Here is a 14,207-nt window from a genome sequence, read left to right as displayed (position 1 = left end):
AGAGGGGTTCAGTCGTCGCCAAAAGAGTATAAAGGGGGACTATGGAAAAGTGACTGCCAGTGTGTGGGGGGGGGGGGGGGGGGGCGGAGAATCAGCAGAATATTCTATAACATCAGAGGCATTAGGGAAATTTTATTATGACACAACCAAAATTCTCTGACCCCTTTCTCCCCCCCCCTCTCCCTCCACAGGCGGTAAATAGTGACCTTTCTCTCCTTCGGGGGTCACGGGGTCAGACGAGTCCCGACGAGCTAAACTTGAAAATTGTTTAAGAAAATATTATGTACATACCTTTCTAATAGGAATTCTTTAGTCTAATAATCAATTTGTAGGAGTATTTTATATCAATGGAAAGAAAGATGTATTTTCCATATTTTATATTGGGAACCCGTACTAGTTAAAGCGATTTAGAATATTGAAAGAAATTTGTATATTTTGATACTGAAGCAAGGAATATTAAAAATGAATCAACTATACCCGTGCTAATCGTAGCTGTGAAATGCTATGGTTACGAAACCTGAGAGGGTTTCTTCATCATGTAAAACCTTTTTGTTTTTCTTTCTTTTCTGTGCGCGCGCGGTAGGAGATCATCAGTTGATCCGATACAAAATTCTCCGAAGTAAGATTAAAATAATCATATGGCAGAAAGAAAGGAGAATTACTAACGAAACCTTGGTAGTGATGAACGGGTTCTGTGGCCTTCTTATTACATCTAAGGCAAGAAAATTATCTTATAATAATACCCATTATTTTCAAACATGTTTAGGAGTATTAACCATGGATTAGGTGTCTTAATGGAACTTTTGACCTTTTCTGGGAATTACGGGATGTTTATCTCAAAACGCAAATCAAAAACAACCCAACCAGCTTATGACGTCTGATTTTATAAAAATACGAAACGCTAAGTTCGTACGTGTTCTTTTCCAAGTTTGATTCGGCAATGCCACTTTTATTGCTAAAAAATGCCAGAAAATTTAAACTTTAAACTTTAAAATTTAAACCCTCAAACTTGACCGTGACATCCCTATCAACGGCCACTAAGAAGACTAGCGCGACCGAATGAAGTGCAAGATCTCTGTCCTAATACAGGGAAGATTTCTGTTACTCGGTATTTTTGATGCAAAAGAAAGGGAAAAGGGAAAGGAAAACTTATTTCGTAAAAATGCTGATTCCATAAACGCGCGAAAAGTCAAGCTCTTGAATTCTTGCGTCCATGTCTATGCCGTTTTTAGATGTCACGCACTCTTGCGATATGCGTCGTTGAATGACTTTCAAAAAAAACAGCAGCTGACGAGAAAAACCTTTTACTTGGAGAAATTGGAGCCAATTTGCCCCTGAAACCACATCGTGAGCGTTTGATCCATGATTATGGCCAATGCCTTCAATGAAAATTGATGACAGATCTGATTGAGATGACAGACCGCAGAACGTGCAAGAACTCAGCCGGCGTGGTTTATCAGCGAAGTTCCACGAAAGTCACGCCACTCATCGTTTGGGATTTCTGTGAAAACGAGGAAGTTGACATGCGAAGTTGGAAATTAACCGACTGCATTAGAAGAAAACAACCAGTGATACGGGCGTAAGGTCGCGATGGCTGTGTCTTTAATTTCTTTCTTTATCCCTTTTATTTGCCTTTTAGCAGTTGCCCCATCACTGCGTGCAGAATTGACGTGGAAAAGAAGAATTACAGTATCACAACATGGTGGAGTGGACACGAGCTCTTGCTGGAATGAAACAATTCCTTGTAAAACCTTAGGCTATGCCTTAGCTCATGTAATTAATTCAACTCTTGTGCAGTTAATAGCTGGAAAGAAGCCGTACAATCTCAGCCAGCATTTTGACTTCATGAATTTGCACGGGTTCGAATTGGTTGGCGATCCGTACTTGATAGTTTCCATCGAATGCCCCTGGAATAATGGCAGTTTATCCTTTGAAAACAGCGACAATATTACTCTGAGCGGAATCTTGCTGCGTGGCTGTGGCGGACTGCATGCAAGTACCACTGGCAGAGATTTTAAATATCCCCACATCGAGTTTTATTCAGCTGTTTTTCTGGTGTACTGTAAACACATTGTTATCGACCACTGCAATATTGTCGACAGTCCCGGAATTGGACTTAACATGTACGACATTGGTGGTGAGGTTCGTATTTCACATTCTCGGTTTGAGAACAATCGGCCGGATAACTTAAAAGATGATGAAAAAGATGTAGCAATTGCAGGAGGTGGCATTTACATGGAGTTAACCTACAGGGGTGGAACTTTTCCCTTTGATTTCAATTCAACAACATTGGCTCAGTTTGACACTAACAGTAGTTACACTTTCTACAACTGTACGTTCAAAAAGAATTGTGCACCAAGTCAACAGTATGAAACAATAGTCCAACTTCCAATTGGGGATGATCACATTCCCTTTGGAAGAGGAGGAGGTTTGTCTATATTTGTCAATGGGAAAGCAGAAAATAATGTTATTCATGTGACTAGATGTCAGTTTGAAGAAAATACTGCCATTTGGGGTGGCGGGATTTTCATAGAATTTCATGACAAAGTGCAAAACAACACATTTGAAGTAACAGACTGTGTGTTTCATAACAACAATGCTACGTATGCTGGAGGAGGCATCAGAAGTGGTACCACTGCTGGAGACCATCAGCAAGGGTTACTTCCAAACAAAATGAAGTATGAACACTGCAAGTTTGAAAACAATACAGCCATCTTTGGAGGAGGAGTATCATTTTATGAGTGGCAATCTTTTTTCAAAGGCAATGGTGATGGGCTTCGCATAGAATACAAAAACTGTACCTGGAGGAACAACACAGCAACAATGGGTTCTGCTATTGGAATGTCTACACAGGCAGCAGTAAATGGTCTTTCAAATTCTGTCACAAGAGGACCAAAACTTTATGTTGTTGTTCTTGAGGACTGTAATGTCACAAACAACCACATAATATTGACAGAAGATGAAAAAGTCATTGGCCAAGGAGCAATTTATTCCTACTCCCTACCAGTCATTTTTAAAGGAGTTGTGTACATTGAACATAATGACAATACTGCAATGGTGGTTGAGAATGTTGTGCTGTACATTTTTGGTCATGTGACATTCCGAAATAACACAGGAGGGGAGGGGGGTGCACTAGGATTGTATGGCCTTTCATTCTTAATGCTTATGCCATTCAGCACCCTTCACTTCTTCAACAACACTGCTCAAAAGAGAGGTGGTGCTATTTATGTGAAAGACTCTGGTCCTCCTGTCGTGGCCTTCAATACAACTCAGCTTAAGACACGACAGTGTTTCCTTGCCTATAACCACAGCTTCAGTCTACAGAATATCACAGAATGGCAAACTCAAATAGTTTTTGAGGGTAATCTGGTAGTAGCAACAGGTGGTGGAGACTCAGTGTATGCTTCCACTCTTCAAGGATGCCGTGAAGATGGAGAACCTCGCATAAACCACAGAACTCTGGAGTGGGAAGACACAATTCTATATCGGGATGAAAACAAGAGCAGTGAAGCCCAAATATCTACTGATCCAGTCCTAATCGAGTTCAATGAAAATGAGTGGATGGTTTCTCCAAGTGAAGTCTTTGACCCAACTGTTGAGTTAATTGATGAAAAGAATAGTTCTGTTTTGGGTGTTGTTAAGGTAACCATAACTGAAGAACACAGTCAAAATACCAAAGGCAATGTTGAACTTGGAACAGCTTCTAAGTTGTTTCTAGTGCTTGGAGATCATCCCAAGATCAACAGCTTGCATCTTGTTGGAGGTGTAAAACGTCCATTTAAAATTCAACTCAGCACTGTTGTGGGTCGTGTTGTGCAGAGTTCTTCCAAAGGGAAATTGACTTTACAACATTGTAATGATGGATATGAGCAGACAGATAGCAAGACCTGCTCTTGTATCTCAAGCTCTGTTGAGTCAGGTATTTCAAACTGTAGTTCAGATGCCAAGTATGTGTTCTTAAAGAGAGGATATTGGGGTGGCGTAAAAGACAATAAGTTCAGCACATACCCTTGTCCACCACGTTACTGTAATCTCTCTGAACGTGAACCAACTTTCCGATACAGTCCTGAAACAATGTGTACCAAAGGACGCGATGGTACAAGCATTCTGTGTGGAGCATGCAAACATGGCTACTCTGTGAATTTAGGCAATGAACAGTGCAGACCATCATGTACAAATGTCCACATTTTACTTTCTCTGGTATTCTTTTTTGTGACACCTGTGCTGGTCCTAATGGTGTTTCGGATCAATTTGGACATCTTCACCACGTACCTCAACACCTGGCTGTATTCTTATCAAATTATTTTGTTTCTTCTTCAAGAAGGACAAAAACTTGATCCCTTCATCTCTTTTGTGATTGGTCTTGCCAACTGGGAAATAAATGGTGCTGGAACTTGCTTTTACAAAGGAATGACTAACCTTCAGAAACTTGGTGTGAACTACATTTTTCCACTGTATGTTCTTCTCATACTGGTGATTTTGGCCAAGATTGCAAATTGCCGCCCTGCCTGCTACATAAACAGGAATGTCTCTCATGCCTTCTGCACTCTGTTGGTTGTGTGTTACACAAATGTGACTATGATTTCATTCAACATTGTTCACTATGTTCCCATACAAGAAAGATGGGTGCTGTATGCAAATGGTAACATCGACTTCAAAAGAGATTGGAAGGAACACTTACCATTTACCATCATTGCCTGCCTGTGGATTATTTTTTTTGTTATGTTCATACCGTTGATTCTTCTCTTTACACCATGGTTCTTAAAGCACTTTCGTTATTTGAAAAATTTCAGATTGTACTATGACAACTTCCAGAAGTGCTTTAAAAATGAATTCAGGTGGTTTGCAGCATTTTATTTCTTGTGTCGCATTTACATCCTGCTGATTGCCTTGTATGTTCCATTTGGGCCCCTGAAGAGATCCATCCTGGAAGTGTCCTGTGTCCTCATTGCAGTCACAGGTCTGTATCTTCGTCCTTACAATGAGCAGTATGAGTACCTTAACAGACTTGATGCAGTGCTTCTTACAAACTTGTGCTTGATTGTTAGCTTCAGTTCGGGTATTGTCAGTGACGCACCAACATCTGTCTTTAATGGCCTTAGTCTGATTGTAGAGCTTCTGGCATATGTACCTCTTGTTTACCTGCTTGTGCTTGTTCTGTATCGTGGCTGGAAGTACTGCTGTCCAAAAGACTTTGATGGTTACCATGAAGGGAAAAGCGTACCTTCTATGACTGACACTGGAGCTCCTCCTTCACCAGTCTATCACTGGTAATTCAAGAACTTCCACATCCTTTGAGTGACCAGCTAAAAAGTAGGTCAACCTAAAGGTGTAACTGACTTGTCTTAGAAAATGCCCATACCCACCCATAAGAGAGTTTTTTTTATCAAAATTCCCCTCCCCCACCTGCCTTACCTCACCCTGAAATTTTTATCCTCAGAAACTACATCTGGTGATCACAAAAGACATTTTTTCACCTTGTCAGGAGTGTGAGACAAAGAAAGAATTCTGAGTCCTCTTGAGAAATTGAACCTCAGACTTTTGGATTTAGCACTCTGATGCTCTCTTGCTGAGCCACAGACTCTGCAGTGAGCTAGCCAATTACAAAGTTTATTATATGACATGCGTCCTGCATCCTGCTAGGATCAGTACAGGCAGAGCACACTATGTGTTTGTGGTTTGTGTTTTTTGGCCAAAAGTAATTTTGTAAAAAGTCACTTCAAACAGCCTATGAAGGTGAAAAAATTCCACAAATGAGTGGATTAACATTTTATTGAACTTTATTAAGATATTCAGACTGAGATCTAATTTAGATATGCAATGTTCAGAGATTTATTCAAAACCCTCATTGATTTTGTTTGTCTCATGTCAACAATTATTAACCACAAACACATAGTGTGGTCTGCCTGTGTGATCAGCATTGTTGACAGCATCATGTTTGTACACTGAATAAGAAAGATGGTAAATTTTGAGCTTGGTAAAGAAATAATGAAAAATTTTATTTCCTCGTCATTATATAGCATGGGACCAAGAAAAATTCTGAGTCCCCAAGAGGAATCGAACATGAGACCTTTGGATTATGCACTCTACTGCTCTGCTAATGACCATCTTTCTTAGGCAGTGAACATGAATGCTAGGCTGTAAGAGATTGAGGTTAAGAAACATGGAAGATTATTGCTTTTTTGTTTGGAAAAAATATAATTGCAAGCTGGCAAATAGGACTGGAACTAACTAGAAGCTATTAGGCCTTACCAGGATTAGTTTTTGCCTGAAGTTAATACCCCAATGAACTTGTAGCTGGTTTTATTTTTTTCGAGTGAAGTTAACATTTGCCATACTAATTTGATTAAGTTCCCAACCTTGAATAAGCTCCTACCTTGTTGAAATGAAAATTTAAAAAGCACCCAGCCACCCCTCCCCTTCCCCTTCTTCATGTTTGGTATGATTCATTTTTTTGTTGTAAAATAAACTTATTACTTGCTGAAAATGTTAAAAATTGAATAAGCCCTGAGCCTTGAAGGAGCACCCACTCTTAAGATCCAAAAATTTGAAAAGCATGTAGGACATTTAATAAATATGTTATTGAGAATCAAATAACCATATTACTTCCATGGAATTCACAGTATATTGGATTGGTCATATCATGAATTGATCTGATACTTGGAAATGTAGTTTTACTCCAATTTTTGTATCTGGAGCAGTTAGACATTCTGATTGGAAGTTTTTATGAAATATTCTCTAAATTAACTTTGACAAAAGTAAATGTGGGTTCTGTGGGAGTGGTTTTGAAATTGTGTTGCCATTGTCCCCGTTGCTCACATATTTCAAATATTTTATTCTTTATTGGGAAACTTATTTTATCAAGTATGAAAACCCAGTACTTTGCAGGAAATTTAAGTTTCCTACTGCCTGGATTGAATTTTCAAACATTTAATCTTGAAAATTGAGTGTGTCAAAATGGTATAAGCAATTTTATACTATTATTTTCTGCCTCCTTTAATGAAGTGTAGTGTTAATTACATGATGGAATACTTATTACTCAATATCTTAGTAACCGTGAGGGTAATGGGGTTAATGATAAACAAAAACCCCACAAGAGACACTTAGACTTTGCCCTAAAGCTGTGAAGCAGTACAATAGATTTGTTTTTCATCAGAGTGGAAACTTTCTCTGTTTCAAGTTTAGTACATTAAATTTTGTTGGGACTTTTTGCACTTGCACTCGAAAGTTGATGTGAAGGAATATCAACCTTGACCTTTCAGTGTGTGGCTTATATCAATGCACAGTTCACTTTTTAGTTGGCAAAGATGAACACATATGACATCTTGCCTACACCTGCTCCTACCCCCTCTCCCCTCCCCCTCCCCGCCTGGAGGATGCAATTGGAATTTGTTTCAGGTTGCCTTTTAAACTACATGAAACTTACATTGAAACTGAATTAAACTTTGAAATGGGAATTTCATCAGGCTTTGTAAGCATAATGACCTTTTTAAGAATATTCTGGTTAGGTAACTTGGAGTTTGCAACACTTCGATCATGCTTGCAATTTTTTCAGCCTCTGTAGACTTCAACTGTAGATCAGCTCTATGTTAGACCATACTCTCCTCTACTAACTATGGTTAGACACTTTTTGGGTAAAAATAATTTCACTCCTGAGGAAGATTTCAGAAAATGGCAAAATGGCAAAAGTCTAGGAATTCAAGGCTGAAATAAGAGCCAACTCTTAAATCTGTGAGTTACTTGGGAGTGAAGTTTACAGCTGTGCTTGATGGTTTGGTAAATATCACCACAAATTTGTGAGTCATTCCCAGGTAGTTGCTCAGAAAACAACTTACATTGTCAGGAGTTGTTGAGTTTGTTGCCTTACTTTAAAATAACATAACCAAAAGACTTCCTTTAGAACACACAAAAATGCAGATATTATTGTAACCAGTCAATCTCTCGAGATACTCTACAATTTCAACTGATAAGCAAAAGAACATTTTCAATAAAACACTACAGAGCATTGAATATGCATAAGCTTGATAGTTACAGAAACATCCTGTTGGTCAGTACTCAACCTAACTATATAAGGATAACTATACAAACTTTCAACTGATAAAACACTACAAAACACTGAATACGTGCAGGCCTGTAGTTTAAAGAGACATACGGTTGTCTTATACTCAACCTTCATAACAGTAACCAAGCCTAAATTTGGTTCAGTTTGCTAAGACCTCTTAATATTAACGTATACTGTCTAGAATATATACAACGGCGAGCAAATACAAACTTTGATAAAACACTACAGAACACTAAACAACCGTACGCTTGGTAGTTACAGAAACATCTGGTTGGCTAATACTCAACCTTCATAACTGTAACAAAGCACACATTTGCTTCAGTTCTGATAAATCCTCCGAAAAAAAAAACCTATTAATACATAGATTGTGAAACTTAAACTAAACGATGACTTAATCTAACCCCCTAGCCCTAGTCTGCTATCTGTAAAAAAGTCTACATTTAGTTCAGTTTGTTAAGAACTCCTAATAATCAACGTATACTGTCGAGAATAAATACAGCTGCCAGCAAATACAAACACTAAACAACCGTAAACTTGATAGTTACAGAAACATCCGGTTAGCCATTACGCAACCTTCATTTCCTTTCTTTTGGTGACCCTGGCAGAGGGTTAATTCGTTCATTCCAGTGGAACGAACTTTTCAACCAACCAAAATAAGTCATGGAAAACTTAGAAAATTATGAGTTAAACTTTGGGTTGATTGGAAACTTTTCCAACTTTCATTAGGGGCGTAGTTAGACAGGGGGTTCAAAGAAAAGGTAACAGGCTCCCTTTTCAATGTACCCGGTGAATAATTATGAATTTGCTCCTGGAAGTTAAAGCTTTGGGTTGATTGGAAACTTTTCCAACTTTCATTAGGGGCGTAGTTAGACAGGGGGTTCAAAGAAAAGGTAACAGGCTCCCTTTCCAATGTACCCGATAAAGAATTATGACTTTGCTCCGGTAAGTTTAAGCCTTCGGTTGAATGGAAACTTTTCCAAACTTCATGAGGGGCGTAGTTAGACAGGGTGTTCCTAGGCTCTCTTTCAAATGCTTGCGATGGGGCGTTGAACGAGTAATTTATCCATCCCTTGCATGCAGAACCGCCAAATTCCAATGCACGCTTCCTGGCCCGATATTTGGGATACTCTTCCTCAGCGGCTCTTTTGGCTGCTTCCTTCATCCACTCACATGAAAAAGTTTGAGCATTTTTTTTCACGCCTCCTTTAAGGATGTGTTCTAAAGCTGACCCACCAAGGTACTGGAAAGTATCCTCAAAAACCGTCTTGCCTACTTCACGTCCACCACTAGAAATCAATGAGAGACCTACAGATTGTACCATGTTGTTTAACGTAACCTTGGTATCTGCAGAAAACACTTCGTTGACTGTTTGCTCAACCACTCCTTTTGCCAGACCCTTTGTAACTTGCTTACCCACCATTTTCTCCCCATCTGTCTTCGCTTTTTCTTTAGCAGCTTGAATGAGAGCCTTTTTTCCACTTTCTTTGGCAAAACCCTTCCAAGTGCTCGATATACCGGCAGTTCCAATTTCTACAACCCCACTCAGTACGTTTACCCCTGCACCAGCATAATTACCATTACAGCAATCCCACGCCGCTTGAGTGAAATCTATTAGAGACCCTAATCCAGGCATCACACCATTTAAAAATAATTTTGCAGCAAGCTCTCCAGTCAACCTTGATCCATATGCAATCCACGATTCGTCTGCCATTTTTCTTTAAGGAAAAAAATTAAAGATAAATAGTCAGAAATACTCTGGAATGGCGACGGTTAAGTGGCTGAATGGGGTGGAAAACTGAATGGCCCTTGAAATGGGTTTTAGATATCCTGTGGGCTGCATACAGGTCTTAACCAAAAAGAAAACTCATGGGTCAGTTGAATACTGGGAGTACCATTTTTAATAATAATACCATCAATGTACCGGGGTAGGCTCGGAACGCGCCTGCCTCATCAGTCATATCATCCGCGTCTAGATGTTACTTGTTAATATTGGGTCATTTTAAGGGCGGTAATTTACTGAGGGTTTTCGTCTACCTTAGTAATTGTGTTACTTATTTTCGCCAGAACTTAATCAGTTTCGCGCAAATGGAACGGACGTATTTCGTAAGACTTCCATGAGCGATTTGCCCAAAAATATATGTTGAATGGACCTAAAGTTTGCGAAAATTGTCGAAATTTTGATCTGCATTGCCAGAAATGATTTTCATTTTCCGTAACAATAGTTTCCAGAGAAACTGAACCAAAGCATATTATAGCAAAAAATACAATTAAAACAGTTTTACATGCTTTGCACTCAAGCCATAAAACCGGGCGGAAAAACTCTATCCGTAATTTACAGTATATACCTCGGACTTGGCTTATATGACTTATGTATTCCAAGTTTGGGTATGTGATGATTCAGTGATTCTTTCTTATTTATAGAACCTTGTGCGCTGAGCTAAGCTGCCATGCGTACTTGCTGCACATCTATTTACGAAAACGTCATCTCGCTTATCACTTCGATCTCTCACAAAAATTAAACAAAAAAATCGAATGTCAAAGACAAAGTTTATGAAAGTAGACAAAGTTTCTTGGTGTGCTGTTAATTAACCAAACAAAATCTGATGAAACTGTATAGGAGATGTTTCTAGAATGCTCCGCTATATCATACTCGTCTCCCAAACATTGTAAACAATTGATGCCGACAGGTCTTTGATCAAACAAGAAACACTATGGGTGCTTCACGTTTTCTTCTTGGTCTTGTAGAACCTGAGCTTTTTGTTTATCTTTCTGAGTTTGAAACCATGATTGGATTTGTCTATTTCATCTGTGTCAAAGACGCAAAAACAAAGCCAAACCGCTGGCCCCATCGCCCCCGACTCAGTTAGACATCAAAAATTAGATTGACATATCTTTGTTACGATAATGGCCTTATTTATGCGAAAGTTCCAGAGGATCTGAATAATTTGGTCCTCCTCGGAGGCTATTTTAACTTTTATTTGAATTTTAACGCAGGCTTATCAACTTGGTAAGTTTAGTTTAGACTGCACTTTACGTTCAATACTCATGATAGTCAATCTAAAAAATAAATTATCTAATGTCCTCCAATCATTATCTACAAATCGTTCGCACTAAGTCTTTTCAGCTCCTAAATCAACAACTTCATTTGCAAGTTTATTTTGAACGCCATCTTTCTAATTCCTCCGACGAGCGGCTAACGCTCAAAAAGTCAGCTTTTAAACTCTTTACGATGGCCAATTTACATTATCAAGTCGGTTCCTAATACTAAATTACAACTGAAATTTTGCTTTCTAACCCTTTCTCAATGTATCAGTTAAATTTAATAAAAATTAGAGGCGATAGTGTCTTTTATTTACTGTCTTCTCGAACCTGTCAGAAGGAACTTTTATCGAGCTTTAAAAGAGTGAGAAAGAGAACCAAAACAAGCAAGTTCATTTGGCTGTTTGTTGAAAATTTTCAGAGCGCTTTAGCATCGACTCCTCGCTTTGCGATTACGCACCCGACGAATTTGCGAGTTACGACTTTTTGAACGAGAAGCAAACCTCAAACCAGCGAAGTAATCAGAGCAACTATTGAGTGATCTAAACTGACATGGCTGTGTTATCGAAGCAGATAGGAATTTTAGCGAAAACTTTACTATTTTTCTCACTCTAGATGTAATTTTTACCTTCAATTTATCTCCTTGTTTTTTGGGTGAAATCAACTCGGGGCTTAACATGAAACTAACGTCTCTGATCAAAAGTGCTTCTGGGATATCACGTGAGTAAACATTCCCTTTTATGGCCTTACTATACTAGGCTCTGCCAAATAAAGCCATAGAAGGCCCGATGACCAACCTCTGCAGAGGAAAGGAGCTTTCACTGTCACCATCAGAACAGCAGTTACTGAGCCTTTGTTAAGGTTAAAATCGAGATATCGAAATAACATTGAAAGAGAAAGGTCGAGCCCATGACTTTTGGCCTGCTCAAATGAAATCCGTTTCAGCCTTCCATTTTATCGCAACCTTGCATGCCTTCTCATGGGGTTTCTGTGTTTCTGTTGATTAGATACCGAATGGCCTCCCCCCTTCCTATCTAAACACTATTTCTTGACTGAGGAGTCTGGAAACACCTTCACACACCCAACCGGTTGTTTTTGTGAAATACTTGAAAATTGCCTTGAAATTATGAGTAAAACTGTCCTGAGTAATTTCGTAAAAAGACACTTCAAACGGCTCATGAAGGCGAAAAAATACTACAAATGAGTTAATTAACATCTTATTTAACTTTATTGAGAAATTCAGACCGAGATGCAATTTAGATATGCAATGTTCAGAGCTTTATTCATAACCCTCATATATTTTATTCGTCTCATGTCAACAATTATTAACCACAAACACATAATGTGGTATGACTGTGGGATCAGCATTTTTTTGATAACGTCATGTTTGTAAATAGACAAAGAAAGATGGTAAATTTTGAGTAAATATGGTAAGGAAAGAATGAAAAATTTTATTTCTTGTTGTCATTAGCGTGGAACTTTGAAAAATTCAGAGTCCACATAAGGAATCAAACATCAGATCGTTTGTTTGGATAAAATCTAATTGCAACCTGGCAAATAGGATTGGAATTAACTTAAAGTGATCAGCACTTATTAGGAGTAGTTTTTGCTTGAAGTCAGAACCCCTATGAACTCGTATCTGGTTTTATTTCTTCTTGATTGTTAACATTTAAGTTGACATTGCCATACTTATTTGATTAAGTGCCCAACCTTGAATAGACTCCTACCCTGTAAGACGGAAAATTTAATAGGCACTCAGCCCCCCCCTCCCCAGGAAAAAAAATAATAGGTGCATGAGAGGATAATTGATTACTATTTCCTTTCTTTAAATTTACTGTATATGTACATCTTCATGTTTGTTATAATTCACTTTTTGTTGTAAAATGAACTTGCTACTTGCCGAAAACGTTTAAAATTGAATAAGCTCCCAGCCTCGAATAAGCATCCACTCTTAAGATCCAAAAATTCAATAAGCTGCCAAGACATTTATTGAAATAAATATGGTTAAAAAGAAAAAAAAAAAAAAAGAAAAATAGCTAGACATACAAAACTTATTTCTATTTGTTTTTTTTTATATTCTAGAAGGCAAATTTTCACTTTGTTTCGGCACTTAGGGAACATACATTTGATGGTAAACAAAGTGGGTTAAATGACCGAAAAAGAAATGTCCGTAGACTATTAGCCTGAATGCGCTATTTGTAGAATTTCGATCGCCTGTTTCGATCAAAAGAATTATGATTATCAAATCAATTAGCCAAACCTCGCCTGGCTGATGGTTTTGAAAAAAATTGTAACTCCCTCAGCTTTGTCTGCAGCCGCTAATTAGTAATAAGCCAAAATTGCTCACCACTGATATTTTTTCTTCCTCTGTCTCTCTGTCTGTCTTTCGCTCTGTTTCTCTCTGTCTCCTAAAGAAAACAAGTTTAAGTTAGCTTTTTACCTCTTTCTTGATTTACTAGTGGAGTTAAACGAAAACTATAGATATGAAACTCGACCTAAGAAAGAAAAAAGCAATTTTAATTGTATGTATTTATTTCAAAGGTTCAGTGGTAAACAAAGAAAACGATACTGGGACCTGTGAAAAGGAAGCTTGAAATTAACAGGCTTTTCAAAAAACAGAAACAGAATTAGTAATCAGGGTAAGCCTCAGCATTTAAGCAGAAGTCCTAGGATATCCTCAATAAAGCAGCGATTCATCTTCTGCTTCAAAGAACAACACTATTCATAAGATACATTTGCATGCCACTTAATATATGTAATAGATGAAATATTCGCGTTCGACCTTTATGGGCATTTAAAACGGCGAGTCGTTTTAAATGCCCATAAAGGTCGAACGCGTAAAGTTCCGTAAAGTTTTTAGACGCGGAGATGAAGGGTGTAACGAAGTGTGGAATGGCCCAGAAGTGCAAAATGGACACTGGTGAAAAAATAACTGAAGACGAAGAAGCGATATTGTGGGAAAAGGCCTTGATGGAGGCCAGTCATGTACCTGGTTAGGCTCGGGACGCGCCTGCTTCATCAGTCAAATCATCCGCGCCTAGATGTTACGTGTTAATATTGGGTCATTTTAAGGGCAGTAATTTATAACTGACGGGTGTCGTGTACC

At 38.4% G+C, this 14,207-nt stretch overlaps 2 protein-coding genes across 2 annotated transcripts; one reads left to right on the top strand and one right to left on the bottom strand.

The window, feature by feature from the left end:
* The first annotated feature begins 1,469 nt into the window (after positions 1-1,469).
* On the top strand, positions 1,470-7,214 carry LOC113684811 (uncharacterized). Its single transcript, XM_027202211.2, has one exon. It carries the CDS (start codon positions 1,591-1,593, stop codon positions 5,272-5,274), a length of 3,684 nt encoding a protein of 1,227 aa, XP_027058012.2. The 5' UTR covers positions 1,470-1,590; the 3' UTR covers positions 5,275-7,214.
* Positions 7,215-8,595: 1,381 nt separating this feature from the next.
* Positions 8,596-13,511, bottom strand: LOC149035696 (uncharacterized). The gene is made up of 2 exons (XM_089190940.1): positions 13,449-13,511; positions 8,596-9,777 (listed from the first exon to the last, which is right to left on the bottom strand). The coding sequence occupies exon 2, from the start codon at positions 9,771-9,773 to the stop codon at positions 8,721-8,723; it is 1,053 nt and encodes a 350-aa protein (XP_089047066.1). The 5' UTR covers positions 9,774-9,777; positions 13,449-13,511; the 3' UTR covers positions 8,596-8,720.
* Between the last annotated feature and the right edge of the window lie 696 nt (positions 13,512-14,207).

This window comes from Pocillopora damicornis, chromosome 13, assembly GCF_964200805.1.
Source record: "Pocillopora damicornis chromosome 13, jaPocDami1.2, whole genome shotgun sequence".
NCBI classification, from domain to species: Eukaryota; Metazoa; Cnidaria; class Anthozoa; order Scleractinia; family Pocilloporidae; genus Pocillopora; species Pocillopora damicornis.
The sequence above is the reverse complement of the archived record's forward strand: the minus strand, read 5'-3'. Positions and strand labels throughout refer to the sequence as shown.

What these genes read in the sequence shown, in the direction of transcription:
- LOC149035696 (XM_089190940.1), bottom strand. Translation starts at nt 9,773, where the DNA reads ATGGCAGACGAATCGTGGATTGCATATGGATCAAGGTTGACTGGAGAG.
- LOC113684811 (XM_027202211.2), top strand. Translation starts at nt 1,591, where the DNA reads ATGGCTGTGTCTTTAATTTCTTTCTTTATCCCTTTTATTTGCCTTTTA.